General features: G+C 40.4%; 1 protein-coding gene across 4 annotated transcripts in view; it reads right to left on the bottom strand.

Annotated features, from left to right (window-relative positions):
- The window catches only part of JARID2 (jumonji and AT-rich interaction domain containing 2), a 211,030-nt gene that overhangs the window by 83,148 nt on the left and 111,050 nt on the right, over positions 1 to 16,832 (bottom strand). For all 4 annotated transcript variants that reach the window (XM_053988818.1, XM_053988004.1, XM_053989582.1 and 1 more), the window contains exon 3: positions 7,428 to 7,569. Coding sequence is in view for 1 of the 4 variants with exons in the window: in XM_053988004.1 (XP_053843979.1) it covers positions 7,428 to 7,569 (142 nt within the window). In the remaining 3 variants the exon portion in view is untranslated. The remainder of the gene's footprint in view (positions 1 to 7,427; positions 7,570 to 16,832) is intronic.

The following is a 16,832-nucleotide window of genomic DNA, read 5'->3' as shown; positions in this document are numbered from 1 at the left end:
TCTATCCAATACAAGAGACCTGAGAAGATGCTAGAGGAGATATTTACAATACGGAGATTTATATTCCTCAAATTCAGTCCAGACTTAGAAAACTCCTGCAATCCCAATCTGAGATGCTGGTGACATGCACTGACCTATTTCTGAGCAGTATTCATACAACTCCAAGCCTCCGTCATCCATCTGAGAGTCTCAAGACCCAACATCCTTACCTGGAATCTTGATCTGACCCGTAAAAAACATTAATACCCACAATTGCTGTCAGTTTTGGTGAATCAGCAGTAGCCCACATTTTTGTCGTCATTTGCAAGGAACATGTTGGGAATATATTCCTATCACTTATATATTGTCCATATCAGCCACATATATTCCTGCTCTGGAATAAATACTGAACAGGATTTTCTATAGTTCAGTGTATGCCAAACCAGCATACAGTATGAATATAATCTTCAAATGCTTATTAAAAAAAAAAAAAAAACCAAAAAAAAACAACCCACCACCAATACTCTTAAAACTCAGCATATTAGGACACACTTCCACTTTAAAATATTGGAATGGCCCAAACATCAGGCTAGAGTTGTATACCAACAATGGTGTATTTGAATTTAAAAAAAAAATCTTTCCCATTGGCAAACAAATTTGCTTTAAAAAGTGTCTTTTCCAACTATTTCCTGTATCAATTTAGAGCAACCTCTCCCTGGTATTAAAACAATCAACATCTGGCCTATCATATACAGGGATGAGACATGAATTATGTCAATCACAGTTAGGGATGGGTTATCAGGCAGCTGAAGGAGAACAGACAGAACAACAGCAACAACTCCACCTATTCCATCTGGTTTGGAAGCTTCCTTGATCCCTCAGTGAATGAGTCCAAACTCAAGGTCATGAAGTCCTTTCCCTGCAAGTCTGACTTCTGAAAAGAAGGTGGCAGGTGACAACAATAAGTTGGAATTGGACATGGTGTAACATGTCTTAGGTTGCTATAAATCATATCTTCATAATTATTAAATCATTACTCAAGTTGTTTACCTAGCTGCCTTCCCACAAGGTTCAAGTGTTCCCAGATTATTGTACCTTGTTATACCTTTGCATGCCAGATAGAAGAATTCATGTCACAACTTCTGTTTGCTCCTTATGAAAATACTGAAAGAACATTAATCACCCCATTTCTTCCTTTTCAAACTATATACAATGATCTTCTTGACTTGCATTATAAAGCAGGTAATCTGTCTTTTTACTATTCCTCTGCAAATCCACTCCAATGCACTATTATTGCTTTGTTTATAGGGCTTGTTATTTAAATATAAATGTGCAGCACTGAAAATATATTCCAATCATATCAGCATTCCCAGAAGGGGGGCAGGGGGGGTGTTAAAAAAATTATTACACATAAATTTCATTGCCATTTTGGTTTTATTGTGGATTAATGCAGTTCTTCATACACAAACAACTAGTGCAGATTTTCACTGCCTACTGAAATTAGAAAAAAATAAGAGAAGCACCTGGTTGGTAAGTGGGCTTACATTGTGTTGTAGCAGGCAACAGCTGAACACAAATACATTATATAGTGCTCCAATTAGTGAAAAGACTATTCACTAAAAAGGTCCTGGAAAAACACTTTGATATTACGAGCAGTCTCCTGCTTTCACACCCGAGTCATAATACATTGCTCTCTCCATAACCTACAATACCAAGCAGAAATCCCTCACAAACTTACAAATGTGGGAACAGAATTGACCTTGTTTTACATCTTGCATGAAAGGTGCTAAGTCTAGTGCTAAAGAGATTCATTATTAACTATAAAAACAATTTGACAAAGAGAAAAAGAAAAGGAAAAAAAAAGGGGGAAACCCCCCCATCCCTAAGTCCCCTCAACCTTTTGACAGCTCTACTGCAAGAAAGTCCTTTGCAAATCAAGTTGAAAAGGATGTATCACTAAAAGAAACCACTTAAATTAGCAGCTTGCCTAATATGCAAAAGCTTTCCTACCCTTGACTGGCTTTTTTTTTTTTTTTTTTGTGGTGAGGGTGCAAAACAGCTCTGCCAACTTAGCAGCTGTGCAGCCAAGGGAGATCAGCATGCTTGTCTCCCCCTCCTTGGACACATACTCCCACCACCTTTTCATTTGACAAACCTTAACCCTCCTGTAGCTCCCCAATGAGCCAGTTCAGGGAGTTAAACTGGCATCTAAAAATATTTTTTTTTAAAAAGACAAACAGGAGAAAGGAGGAGGCAGCAGGGAGGCAGCACAAGGCAAAGAGCAGGAGCACATCCCATGGGTTGGCCTTGCTATAGTGCACAATCACACTTCTGACTGTCACATGCTTGAGACCGTTAGCAGAAAGCTGCTGTATTAATTAAAGGCCTCAGAAGGTTCCTAATAAGCAATTTCTGTCCAATCTTGCTGTGACAGCTTAAAATGCTACTGCTCCCCAGTGGGTTGTTCCTTTCTCCTGCAGCCAATAGCCCTCCCTTAAAAAGAACTGGACAAAGTACCTTCTCCCAGGAGCTCTGCACACCCTTGGCCCAGTGGGCAATGTCCATCCACTCCATTGAGGAAATTTCCCTGACCCTAATTTTTTCCTAAACTAAGCCAATATCTTTTTTCCCCCCTTAAGACAGAGAATATTCTAGCATTAAATTTTAAAAATCCCCACTTTGAAGTTTAACAGTTACCAAAATCAGTCACCCTCTTCCTGCCTCGCACAGCCCTATATTAACACACCTTTACAATAAAAGAGAAATGCATTTGTACATTTGGCAATTCCCCCTGTGAATTTCTGGGAAGGAGGCCATGTAAATGAGTAGCCACCTGATTAGTAACAGGAAGCAAGCTATAGCCTATTACCACCAACAATCAACATATTATCCCATCAAGTCTGCTCTGCATGTCTCTTCCTCAAAATCTCAAATTAATAAACCAAAACCACTACACTGGGTATGATGGGCAACTCATTGCTGGAAAACCTACAGCTGTCTCTGCACACTGTTATTAATTGCCAGTGGTTGTAGTCTTTGGAGTTGCCCATAAAAATGTACAAGCATCCAGCACAGACATCAAACACCTTTGGCCAGTTGCCTACTATTTTCTCAACTGCAAATCATAGTTGGAAACTGGAGATTCACAACAAAAACATGCAGCTACGTGGAAGCTACACTCCTCCTTCAGCAATAACCTTTTGTTCATTGGTTTTGAAAAATGTGTGATCTTTACACATCGGATGGTGAAGACCACCTGATCTGGTGGTTTATCAAGCCCATATACCAACAGTTTTGTTCATCTCTCACCAAAGCATTGCACAAACCAGGAACTTCTCTCATTTACACGGCAACTAGACAGCAACCCATTGCACAACAGATTCAGTGCAATATGTGAATGCTTGGCTTTTGCCACATGTTAGAATAATGCTGGCACTTTTCACCTTTACTGGCTGAAAGTATTATTTGCTACTTAGCATTACCCCGCTGCTTCCCCTCAGACCTGGCCACTAGTAATACACACAGCTCAGATCAAAGCAAGTGTTTTCCATCCTTTTGAGTGTAAAGGTGTAAACAAATGTAAATATTCTGAAGTACTGAGCTTGCCACAACTGCCACTACCAATCCCCCCCAAACTCCATTTACTCCGTAAGAAGGGCTTACAGTTTTTGGACTTATCTGGAGGCTGTAAAGGGGCAAAGCTGTACATGTACTCCTTTTCCTCTTCACCACCACCACCAGCAGCTGAAATCTGCAGTGCCACAAATACTGTTACAGTAGAAAATTATAGATGTAAAAAAAGAAATGGAGATGGGAATTTTTACATCAGATGCAAATCTGGTTGTGTAACAAGATTCCTCCAGTCCCCAGACAGCAAAGGTATTAATTACTGACTACACACTGACTAATTGGAACCATTTGAAGCCTAACAGTGTCAGGCCACAGCATTCAAAAAACCTGCTCCATCAAACAAAGTATCAAAGTGAGCTTCCAAACAAAATCTGCAGTATTATATTAAATCTGCACACTTTTACCATAACAGCCATCTCCTCTCTTCCACCACAGTGCTCTTATGGCTCTTCAATCAAGCTATGCTATTAGAAAAAGGGTTGAAACCAGAAAATTAATAGATTGATAAACCTTAAGGTGTGCTTGGCTGGGGGTTGTACTTTTGTGTTACTCTGTTTGGCATATCTGTGTGAAATAAGACATACTTGTCAGTGATATCTTCACTGGTCCGCAGCCAGGCTGGTAAGGATTTACCGCCCCCACAGATGCCTGCCAGCACCTACCTATCTACAGCTAAGTTCAGTAACTCACTGGGAGCATCCACTACCTAGTTCTGACCCAAGGAAAATCTACAACAGGGATGACTGGCACAGTGAGACCAGAAGGCAATATTCACTGCTAGGAAATTCACCCTCCACTCAGTTTGCTACAAGAATTTAACACTTGCTGCTCATGCATATCTTGTGCATATTGTCTCTGAAACTGGAGGAGTTTGGATCAACTATAAATGCAAACTAAAACCATACACATGCTGCACACATGCATGAATCCCTATTCCCCTTCTATAAGGTGACCTGCTACACACAGTGGGAGAAAATGCTGCCAGGTTAGTCCCTGAACTGATGGACAGGGGCCAGAAGACTGCTAGACACAGCAGCTGGGAAGAGGTAGGAAGAAGAAACTGGGAAAAGACTGCCTCCACAGTACCAGCCTGCCACTACACTGAAGAACTGAAAGGTCAAACCAGAGTCTTAAACTACTAAAGAAACTGGAGCCCTTTACAACAGATTCCCATATTTACTATACTTATTTGCTTAGCACCTCTTTCCATCACGAGTGTGAAATACAGGTGACTTAGTCCTCTAGATGACAAGTTCAAGCTTCTGAAAAACCATTCCTGCCATGCACCAAAAAAAACCAAACCAAACCAAACAACCAAAACCCCAACAAAACCCCACAAGCTATCAAGAAAAAAATAGTAACTTACATATAATGGTTGGTTCAGAGTACATTCCTAAAGCTACAGTCTTTAAAGGTGTATTTTATTACAAGAGTGTCTTTAGTTATACATGCAGCTGAACAGACAACTGAAAAGTTTGATTCTGAAAAACCCTGGGGGAAGACAAGGAGGACATAACTTCTCAAAATTAGGTAAGCTGAGGCAGTCAACCTACAGATTCCATTTCAGTCCCGTTTGCCCCCTCATCATCTTCCTGCACGTCCTTTGTTTATCCAATATTCCTGACACAACTCTTTCTGGGATTGCAAGATAACCTGGATTGAAGAAACATTGCATATTCAGCTAAACAAAACAAAAAGCCTAAAAGCAAGTAAGAAGACAACATAAAAACACTCAACATGCTCCACTACAGCTTAAGAGAAGGAACCCAGAAAAGGTCTGTCTGCAAAGAGGACACTCAAGGAGGAAGAAAAAATAGGTAAAAGTCTGTGTTGAGTGTAAATGGAAACAAAACAAGAAGGAACTCCTTCAGAGCAACAGAAGTAACAACTGTAATATTATTTCAACAGTTCATGATGCTTGAAGAAGTAGTGAAATTATGCCTCGCCTTCCATGAAAGCCAGAAGAAGTTTTTATCTTGGGTCTATGTTGGGCCTGGGCTTTTTTGTTGGTTTTAATCTGAAAAGTACCAAAAGCACTGAGCTCCGTATTACAATGTCTGAACCACCTAGCTGCCTCTCAAGGGTCTGAATTCGCCCAGCCCAAACCTACCAAACACTCTTCCAAAAATGTTTCATCCGGAGTACTCAAGTGCAGTTTCTGGAGACTGGTAATGTAGAAACTCTTCTCATTTCTGAAGCTGGACTGTGCAGGGCACCAGGAGCAGGTACAGCATAAAGGACAAGCCCTCCCACCCTTTGCCAGCCCCAAAAGAGGAAGAGTATGTCCCCTGGTTGCACCAGCAGCTGCCCCTACAACCATACTCTGAACAAGAGATAAAAGGTCTCATGCAGGTTTGAAACGTAGAAACCTGTCAAAAAGCCTCAATTCATCTTCTTCTCGCTATTGTTTTTAATCTCAACCAGCTTCTTGAAGCTACTCATGGTGTGACCCTGCAAGTCATTATGTCAGCGCAGCTGAGGAATGAGGGGACAAACTAAGTGTAGAGGGAAGCAGAAATTCTTTAAGACAATGTGCAAGCAACAGGCTGGCCATGAAATGACGACCATGGTCTCCCAGGATCACACCAACAGTAGATGTCACCTGAACAGCTCAGCAGAAATAATTTTCAATCCTCTGTTGTATCTCACAAAGCCCAAAATCAGAACACAAGTATCTTTGCCCTGAGCAACAGCAGGATGCAATAAGCCTTGCAAAATTTCTACCAGTATGGAAGATAAGATAAATTTTATATTTATATATAAATATAGAATAATATAAATATAAAATAATATAAATTAACATTCTGATATGCCTGATGAGCTAAGTGGGCGTATTGGTTAAAGTCTGAGTTTATTCCAGAAAATATTGTGGGAATCAGGGATGGGAAACACTGGAACAGGAGGGAGTCCTCCTCACCCCATCACGCTTCTCAGAGGAATTATAAGGTCATACAGAAAACAGGGATTCAAACTTTTTTTGTTTGAAAGATAACTGGCGGTGCTATTATTATTATTATTATTATTATTATTATTATTATTATTATTACTATATAGTTCATTTTGGTTTGGAACTAGGATGTGAGAAGTGCGGAGGAAAAAAGGTTGAGGAAGCATTTCTGATTCTCTCTTTTAAGTGGCATTTTCTAGACAGCCTGTTTTCATTCTTACTTCACAGAGATGACAACTCCCAGCCGCCTGCATTCTCAGCATATTTTCTGTAATTGACTGGCTTGAGGTCTATGATTTTAACCCACATTTTGCACATTCAGTGACTTCTAGGAAAGAGAAGGCAGCTTGCTGCAGCAGGATCTCAATGTAGCTCTTTGCAACCAATAGCCACCGCACCACATTACTATGCAGTTCCTCTTCTCAGAAGTATATGTTTAGTCATTTTCTATCTTTTTAACTTTACACAGTTTAATTCACTGAAAACTAAAAATAACAAAAGTTATTTTTAAAAGTAACAGCAACTACTTTAGTGATGCTTTCCTTGAAACTGCACACACATACATATTGACATGGCCTGAAAGGCAAAAGTCAGGAGAGGACACAGTCTTAAGGCATCTAAATTAGCATTCATCCACTGTAAAATAACAACTGTTTTTCCATGCTTTCCAAAACAGCAACAAGAACCATCTCTACCAATGGGAGAAGCAAAGTTTGCTGTATCTTTGCTGTTCATAGAAGGAATCCTTGCTGGAAAACCCATTTATGGTAGGGCAGTAGGTGCAACCATACCCTTTTGATAACATAAAAAACAGTCTTAGACAAAAGGGACAAAGAAGAAAGGCTCTACTTAAATATAATTCACTACTGACCTTTTCCTTGAGGGCCCTTCTTCAAAATCTGAAGAACTAACATCGTTGCTTGTTGAAGACACTTGTGATGCATCGTCCTTCTCATTCTCCAGCTGTTCTGATCCTGGTCCTAATCCTTTAGATTGGCCATTAGTGAGAAGTCCTGCAAACATGACAAAGGAGTAGACAATACTCAAAACCTGCATTGATTTTATAAAAATTCACATGTGACACTTACAATAAAGAGCTGATGCCCAAAGCAACTGTCTCACAAAGAGATAGACTGATAACATTGATTTTACATAGAGGTACTTCAATAAAAATGTGTCTTCTGATTTGGCTAACTCTAACACAGCAATCTCAAATAACTATAATATGAGTGTTTGCAATAGTGTTTATAATCATGTCACATTCAAAACAGGGACACAGCTTAGTCAAATTCATCCTTGTTTTATAGAATTCCTATGACTAGCATAAATGAGAGTATTTTGCATTTATCTGTGGACTGATATAAAATTAAGCTGCCATTTGGTTCAATTTGACATCATCTTGCTCTTCATTCTGGTGCTTCCAACTACTGCAATTTATGATCCTTTGAAAAAAAATCCTAAATCTCAAAGAAGTGAATATCAAATGTCCATTTCCTGACTTTGATTCTTCTGGCCAAGTGTCACTCATCTACAGAAACTCCAGACTGCCAGAAAAAGTAGACAGGGCAGCAAAGGTACACAGGCCACAGCTGCCTTCCCTTTTGTGCCTTTTCTCTCCTGGAGCAATAATACAGCAAGCAGAGTCACACAAATGGAAAACAGCATTGGACCTCTGCAAGCATAACGTTTAACAAATTTTGTGTATTCTATGCCACCAAGTAACTACAATATAATATGACTCCTACGAACAACAGCAGATAGGCAATGAAACCACTCATACTTACGGAAGAATTAAAATAGTAACATATTCTTCAGCAGGCTCTAGGATGAGAGGCAGGAAACAATTTTATTAGTTTACTATCTACTCGATGTTGTAAGAGTTTATTACCAGAAGAGTTGCAGTTTAATCGAGGAGAATGCTTTCTCATCTCTCTACCCAAATGGTTTCAGATATGGCATAAGAAAGTTTTGTTTCACGGCTGTATTTCCTCAGAGACATGCTGATAGGACTTCCCTTCCTTAGCATTTCAGTATTTGTAATTGCACCTTAGAAAAGAAAATGTGGTGAGGAAGGTGGCTTGGGGGGGTGGGGGGGAGGGGCTGTGCCGCCTCTTCCAAGATGAGCCAGGCAGTGAGGCTGACCGGAGTACTGCACTGAAAACACTTACTAAGAATTGCAGTTCAAGAATTTCCATCAGCACTATATCAGTGCCACACCATTTCAGAAGCCAGTTTTCAGGAAAATCACCATCCAGCACCACCAATGGACTTACTCATTGCATAATCAAGCATTCAACCAAGCTCAGCACGAAAGGGACACCAAAGCATAACCAGAGCAAGAGCAAAGATGCCTCCCCCAATGAGCTGCTGCCTCTAAGTCCTGGAAGCTTGGCCACAGCTGAAGCCAAATGTTCCTTCATCACAAGGCCATTTATTCACCGCCCACTTGGCATTATGACTGCCAGCAGGTTCTGAACCTCCCCAATTCCAGTCTAATCGCTCTGATTGCCCATTTTTAAATCCTCATCCAAAGCGTGCATCGTATCTCTCTCTTTTTTTCCTAATCTAACTTTGCTTGTATTAATTCTGAACTACACCAGACTTCTCTTGACTTAGGCTATGTGGGGGCCACATGCAGATTTTGTGTGCGCTGTTTTAAAAACTCCACCTACAAAGCAAAAACATGTTCCAATTTTCTTCTGAGAAAGAGTCAGTGAACTGGTAGCTCAATTTTTTTTCCTAATACACAGCCCACAAAGCATAAGTTGAAACTACACACCAATTTTTGCATTCAATTGTCTCTTATAGCCAGCATAAGACTATGAGGGAGAAGTAAAATGACCCAATTTACATTTTCTCCCTATTTTCTCTCTATCCTTTTGCTATTTCCTTTTCATTAAAGGGATCTCAAACTGTGGCCCACCAAATAAAACAAATTTCAGTATCAGCACATGATACTACAAAAGGGTTTGTAGTGTAAGAACACAATATGACGTGGGTGACAGCATCTCCTTCAAAGCATTCCCAAGGAAATGAGGGCAAACTTTGAAAAAACACTGAACAGATTATATTTCTATGTTGAATTCACCCCCTCTAAAAGCCCTAGTGCCTAAGTTTATTCTTATAGAAGTTTCAACTTTTGCTTTGCATTTTTCCATGAAACCACTGATGATAAAAATTACAATTTTTGAACTCCAGAGAAGTCTAAATCAAGCGTATCATTTGAGGCCTGACACTCAGTAACTTAACTCTTATGGCAGAATTTGATTAGGTTTTCCAAAAGCAATATTTGTTCTGGAGACTTGCCATACGTAAAACCCAGGAACCTAAAGTATATGACTTAAGAAATTCACCTTTCAGGCTGTCAACTTGCATGCACTTGGAAGGCAATTTTTATTCATCCCTTCACCCTGCCAAACCATCAGCTCACTTGGGAGACAAGCATGATTTGTGTTCCTCAAGGAAAAAAAGTATTGGTTTGCCAACCATTATTCATCATAACTAGCACCGTTCCAAGACGCAGTAATATTGCTGATAACTGATGTTAGCTATCGTCCACTGGAACCAACCAAAACAAGTGCCCTAAAGGAGAGGCATAAAACTACAAATGAGAGATACTGATAAATACTGGGAATGGGTGTCATGTTCTACAGGTTTTCAGGGCCAGCATAATTGCAAAATCCACTCTGAAGCGATGAAAGGCACAAAGCAAAGCCTCCTTTCAAGCACTGGAGAGAAAGTACAGGCTGAAGCAGGCTGTTATAAAGTTTATTGCCACTCAATCATTTTTACATCAAATGCATTCAGCTTGCCCCCAGATACCTTTTCCTTCAAATGCCACTCCTGTTATCTCTAACTGCAATAAGCCACATTCTTTACTGCTGTGCATCAACTGGGAGCTATGAAAGGTCTGGAGGCCCCAGGACAGGATTGGGACCCCACAGCTTTGCCAAGTTGTCAAGCTCAGGCACTCCTGTCACCATTAATGAGTTGGTGCCAGTGCAGTGGACAGGACATACAGGTCTGCTTGGTGCACTTAAGGAGCATCAACCCATGTGGGTCTGACTCTCCAACACCAACCAACCACACTACAGGATGCAGCAGGCATTCATATTTCTTAAAAGCTGAGTACTACAGTTGTGTATGAATATAAAGAGAGAAAAGCAGCTGAGTGAGAAAACACTCTTTTGCATAGTCTGGAAAGCTGAACCACTCCAAGGAGTGGCTACTTGACAGCACTCAGCAACAGTTAAGGAATCAGCAAGCCCTCAAGAGCCAAATCAAATCAAAGGGACAAACTGTTCCTCTACTGCTTTTCTATGGTTGTGCCTTTCAACCTCTAAACCATGATGCCAGCAAGCCCTGGCTCCTGTCAAAGCCCATGACATTCTCAGCTGCTGAAGAGCTGGCAGAGGCTGCCTGTCCCTTGCCCACTAGGCTCATCTCAGCCCCAGTTCTCACTGCCTTCTCCCCTGGCAGCTGGACTCATAACAAACCACCAGACCTGAATAACTAGGCAGAATAAATCAGGGTTGATAAAAATAAGACTTTATTCCTGTAATAGAAAATGTTTGTTTTAAAAGTCAAATTAGATTTAGGGAAGAAAAAACTAAACCTCATTAAAATTAAATTTGAAAGTACAGCAACTTGCATTATAAGTCAGTGTAGGATTTCATATATTAAAATTACTTACATGAAATAATAATTTATATATACAGAGAAGCATATTTGCTGCCAAAGTTTAAAAAGAACTTGAAACACTGAACGGTTCAAAGTCACTGAGTAAACACTGCCTTAATTAAGTCAGTAATAATGAATTATTTAATTAAGTCACAATACAGGAACTCACATATCAAATGACATCTATGTTCCCTTAATACACTGTTCTGGTTCTAACTGATCAAGACTAGATGCCTTCAGAGAAAGGCCAATTACTAATTCCTAATAATTAAAAAGAGTGGCTTAAAACCAAACCATGGAGATCTTAACATCCTCTCTAAAATGTATCTTAGTCACATAAATGTCAACTTCACAGTTCTGCTGAATTTGTTTTTAAACTTCCACAAATGCTGCAATACCAAATCACAGTTTTAGGTACAGGCTGCTTAAAAAAAAAAAAAAAATTCACTTCTCGGTATTGAGAAAAAGCAGCAAATGTCACTTTTTCATCTACTCTGTTACAAGCCAGAGAAAGAACAAAAGCCCTTTCTGCATACTAGTCATTATTACAGAGACTTCTATCACCTCCTATTTATTTGCCTTCCACACTGAATGTTTTCCATTCTGTCTGTGGCTACAAGTTTGTTTGTTTTTTCACATGCAGGAAGGGCTCTGCTATGAGAGCTGAGCCGTACCCTCTAGGGTGATCCACACAGAATACGGATATTATGGCTTTACAAGCTGCACACAGCGTGCTCCCTCCTGCTCCCGCTGCAGCTCACCACCCCCTTTGCTTCTTGGCTGTAGTTGTTAGCTAAGCAGAGGGCTTGCTGATCCTACCCCAGCAACTGGGACATCCTGCTCACCAAAACCAGTGTGTAAATAATAGTTAAATCTGCTTAAATTAGCTTATTACAGGGGCCTTGTGCTGACTCAAGTGGATTGCTTCTCATAAGAGCCTAGCAAGTAAGACAACTATTCCAGCACAGGCAGGGCTTCATTTACATTGGTACACATTTGCTGACCTTACTGTTTTTAGTGATACACACACACTTTTAGCAGCAATCTACAATTCTTCTCAACCCTTATTATGATCTAACTCATCTCTGGTCATCTGGAGAGATGAACAGGCACATGCAGGACAGGTTTTGGGAGCATCTGAAGATGTGATGCAAAATCCCAATACCTGGGAACACACCGTACAATAAAACATGATTTTAATGATAAATGCACAGAAGGAAAACTGATGGGGAAGAGAGGAGCAGAAAGAAGCAACATTAGAGAATATAGCAAAAATGTAAGGGAGGGTTTGGAAGTAGTTGGTTTTAAAAATAGATGAGATGGCAATTACTGGTATGTTCTTCATTATTAAAGTTACTGAATAATCAGGAAACCAAAGGAGAGCATCTGAGCAAATTTCAGCATCATGTGGTTAGTTAACTAAGTGGTTGGGTGAAGAGACTTAACCAATGTTTCCAAAACACTATTTCCACATCATTTACTCTAATGCCAACAAGGCATCTCAGCATGAACATTTCCATGTTCTTTCAATAGAGCAACACCTAGTTTAGCTCACTGTTTCCCAGTCCTAAGGAAGCTTAGGGGAAAAAAATGCATTCAATTGTATTTCCAGTCAGTTTCCACAGTCAGAGGCAACCCACAAAGCCATTATGTTAGGAAAATCAGCAGTCAACACCCCATAAACACAAGCCAAAGATATCAAAACCATTAAATGACCTAAACAAAGACAATTTCAACATGACCGTATTCACAGCTTTCTGTATCAGATAACATCAGAGGGTCCACAGTCCAGAGGACACATCCTGCAGATCTCAACAATATGTGAAATGTGTAACTCTGCTCCTGGGTGTTTCTTGACTATACAGGGACCCTCTCTTCCCACTGCCAACAGATTCTGGGTTGGTTTCCCCCTGGCAATCCTTTCCTGCATTCCTCCCTGATCCCTGCAAGCTGAACCGCTCTGGGCTGGTTGAAAGTCCAGTTTCCAGGGCAAGCAGCAAAACAAACACAAGTTACAGTAAGTTAAAAAAGGGATTTACTCAAGACAGCATTCTCACCATGCTAGGATGACAATGTTCCTTATGAGAGCATGTAATAAATAGCAGGGATTGTATAGGCATGGAGCTAAAGCTCTGTTCCCTTATGGAGTAACATGCCTGTTCAAACTTCAGCTGTGCATTCTTGGGAGTTGTACAGGAAAGTTTCGTTTTAAAGTATTAGTGATATTTTCTTTCTGCAACATCCCATTTAGGAGAGCTGACACAAAAGTTACAAAGCAAAGGGTTTAACTGCAGTGTTATAAAGTCTGAAGGTTAACCATCCCACACCACGGCCTGGAAGTTTAGCACCACCTGAAAATGGACAAACTCTTGAGCATAACCACACCGTGGAAGACCACCAACATGAATTCTATGCCTAAAGTACAGAGAGGGGAAAAATTACTATCTTAATCTCTTTAAATATTTACTCTGACCACCTGTTTCACAGAGGTACAGAATGTTTCACACATATTCTATACAGAAATCAAAACCAGCAATAGACTGGTGTCTCACATCCACCTCTTGCTTTCCTTCAATCTTGTAGATATCACCTACCTAGACTTTAGTATAGTCTTTCACACCATTTCCCACAATTTTGCTGGAGAAACAAGCTGCTCAAGGCTTGGACAGGTGCACTCTTTGCTGGGTAAAAAAAATGTCTGGATGGCTGGGCCCAGAGAGTGGTGGTGAACAGAGTTACATCCAGCTGGCAACTGGTCACCCGTGGTGTTCCCCAGGGCTCAGTATTAGGGCCAGTCCTGTTTAACATCTTCACCTATGACCTGGGCAAGGGGAGTGAGGACACCCTCAGTCAGTTCACACATGACACCAAGTTGGGCAGAATATTGATCTGCTGAGGGTAGAAAGGCTCTGCAGAGGCATCTGGAGAGGAAAGCTGCCAAGCAGAGAAGAACCTGGGTTGACACCTGGCTGAACAAGAGCTAGTCTGTGCCCAGGTGGCCAAAAGGCCAACAGCACCCCGGCCTGTATCAGCCAGGATGATACCTGTGTGTGTATAATGTGGCCAGCAGGACCAGAGCACTGATTGTCTCCCTGTACTCAGCACTGGTGAGGCCACACTTTGAGTGCTGTGCTCAGTTTTGGGCCCTTCACCACAACGAAGACATTGAGGGGCTGGAATGTGTCTAGAGAAGGGGAATGGAGCTGGGGAAGGGTCTGGAGCATAGACCTGATGAAGAGCAGCTGAGGGAGCTGGGGCTGTTGAACCTGGAAAAAATGGAGCTCAGGGGTGAGCTTATTGCGTTCTACAAGTGGCTGAAAGGAGAGCATAGCCAGGTGGGAGTTGGTATCTCCTCCCAGGCAACAAGCAATATGACAAAAGGAAATAGCCTCAAGCTGTGCCAGCCATGTTTAGAGGGATATTTGGAAAAAAATTCTTCATGGTAGAGGGGGTCAAGCACTGGTCAAGCTCAGGGAAGAAGTTGAGGGAGCATCCCTGAAGGTATTTAAAAGATGTGTATATGTAACACTTTGGAACATGGTTTAGTGGTGGATTTGGCTGTGCTGGGTTAACACTTCAACGTGATTACCTTAGAAATAATTTCCAACCCAAACTATTTTGAACTACAGGGAGCTACAGTTTCTTATAAGCTATATCTTTATATAAAGTTTATTTGCATAGCATAATTAATTAACTGTTTTCACCATTTTTCGTAACAGACAACTAGCTGCAGTGCAATACAAATCTACATTGCATTGTCTGTAATCCTAAATTTGACTTCTACCAAAACCACCCTTTACACACTAGACTGTGTGCTGAAACACTACCAAAATCTTGGTAGACATGTTAAATAAATACATTAATCATTTGATGCTAAGTTTAAACACACCGCTATCTCTAAAACATCTGCAGTCTGCATTAATCAGTACACCGTACTGAGTTACTGTATTTAGCTGTTGTATAGCTATGCACAAAAGATAATTTAGTTTTATAGTGCAAATGCCATCTGTCACATTGTCACAGCATGACAAGGTATCACATTACATATTAAACAGACAACATGCTTCAAAAATAAGGCCTATTTTCATGCCCTGGTTGTCTCAGAGACTAAAGAACGGGGTTTTCATGATAGTAACATAATTTAAAAACAAAACAAACCATATTTTTCTCTGGGATAAAAGATATGAATTCCCTGTCCACTTTTTTTAGGATAGTTGTCATAAAGGCTATTTTCATCTAATTTGGTAATGCAAGACCACAAGAATTTTCTGCCTCTAAATAAAAAAGCCACAGCATGAAACCATCATTGTTTATGCCACACTATCCTCTGTGCTGCCACCATGATGGCAATTAACAGTACGTGGGCTTTTCAGATGACAAGCCACTGGACATTAGGTTGATTGTGGTACATAACAGAGCATATGCATAAAGCAGTACCACTATGCCAAAGACTGTTAGCAAATAGCTTGTACAGTCTTCATAACTGACTAGAAGAGTGCTTTTATATGTAGATATACTTCATTCTTATGGAAGCCAAGCATGAATGACATTACAGTACAAGATGTGTTTGTCAGCCTGTCAAAAGACCAGATCACCAAAGAGAACTGATTAAATAATACAGGTTGAAAGAAGCTCCTTACTCCCATTACAGCTCCATCCAAAACCACTATTAAGCAATCAAAGACTTTTTGTGACTTTGTGTCCTGCACGTTAGTCCATTACCCGTGTTAATTGAAATTAACTGTTCTGCTGTTTCCACACAACACTTTCTAGGGTGTTTTGTTTTCATCTGGGGGAATTTGAATTGAGGTTGGGATCCTATTAAACTATAGAAACAGGAATACAACAGTCAAAAATTAACCTAATTTAACTCTGCCAGGAAACTAATATGGCCTCTGCCAGGCCATATTACATAGTTCAAGCCCCATTTTTATTTATGAAATATGCGCCTGAAAGAAATTTAAAACAAAAGAAATCAATAAAGCACCCAAAAAATGCCTTCCAATGTCTGCGCTGTATAAATAGGGAAAAACCTCCCCTGATACTTGTCCATACTTCTGTTATTATAGGTTTGGGGTTTTTTTTAAGAATTCAAAGAGACACACTTCTCTGATTAAAGACATTTATCCACTTGTAAGAATACAATGAAAACTCTGAACCTCTCATTCCTCCAAGTAAACACATGACCTCTTCTGGCACTTTATATTTTATAGGGGCAGAATGGAGGCCATAGCCTCCATGATGGTGTGGCCTGGATGAGGGAGGGAACAAGATTAACAAATAGGCTAAGCAGAGAAGTAGGTGTTCACTGACAGGTGGAAGAGATAGTAGCGGTAATGCTGACCCAAAAAAAGCTGAGGGAACAAGCTCATCTCTCTTAAACTCCCTTCCTACAAATGCAGACAATTAAGTCATACCTTAAAATCACAAATGGCTACTCTTGGATTTTTCTAGTATTTTTCCTAATTTTACAGAGGGGAGGCTGGGGGAAAGGAAACCTAAGGAACGACTGTCCTCCAACCCAAAAGCCAGAGCTCTCCTGAATGAAGCAGAACAGAGAAGTGGAAAGAGAGCTGATGATCACCACCCTACTGTG

Source organism: Vidua macroura, chromosome 1 (assembly GCF_024509145.1).
Source record: "Vidua macroura isolate BioBank_ID:100142 chromosome 1, ASM2450914v1, whole genome shotgun sequence".
In the NCBI taxonomy this organism is placed as follows: domain Eukaryota; kingdom Metazoa; phylum Chordata; class Aves; order Passeriformes; family Viduidae; genus Vidua; species Vidua macroura.
This window is presented reverse-complemented; position numbering and strand designations above follow the sequence as displayed.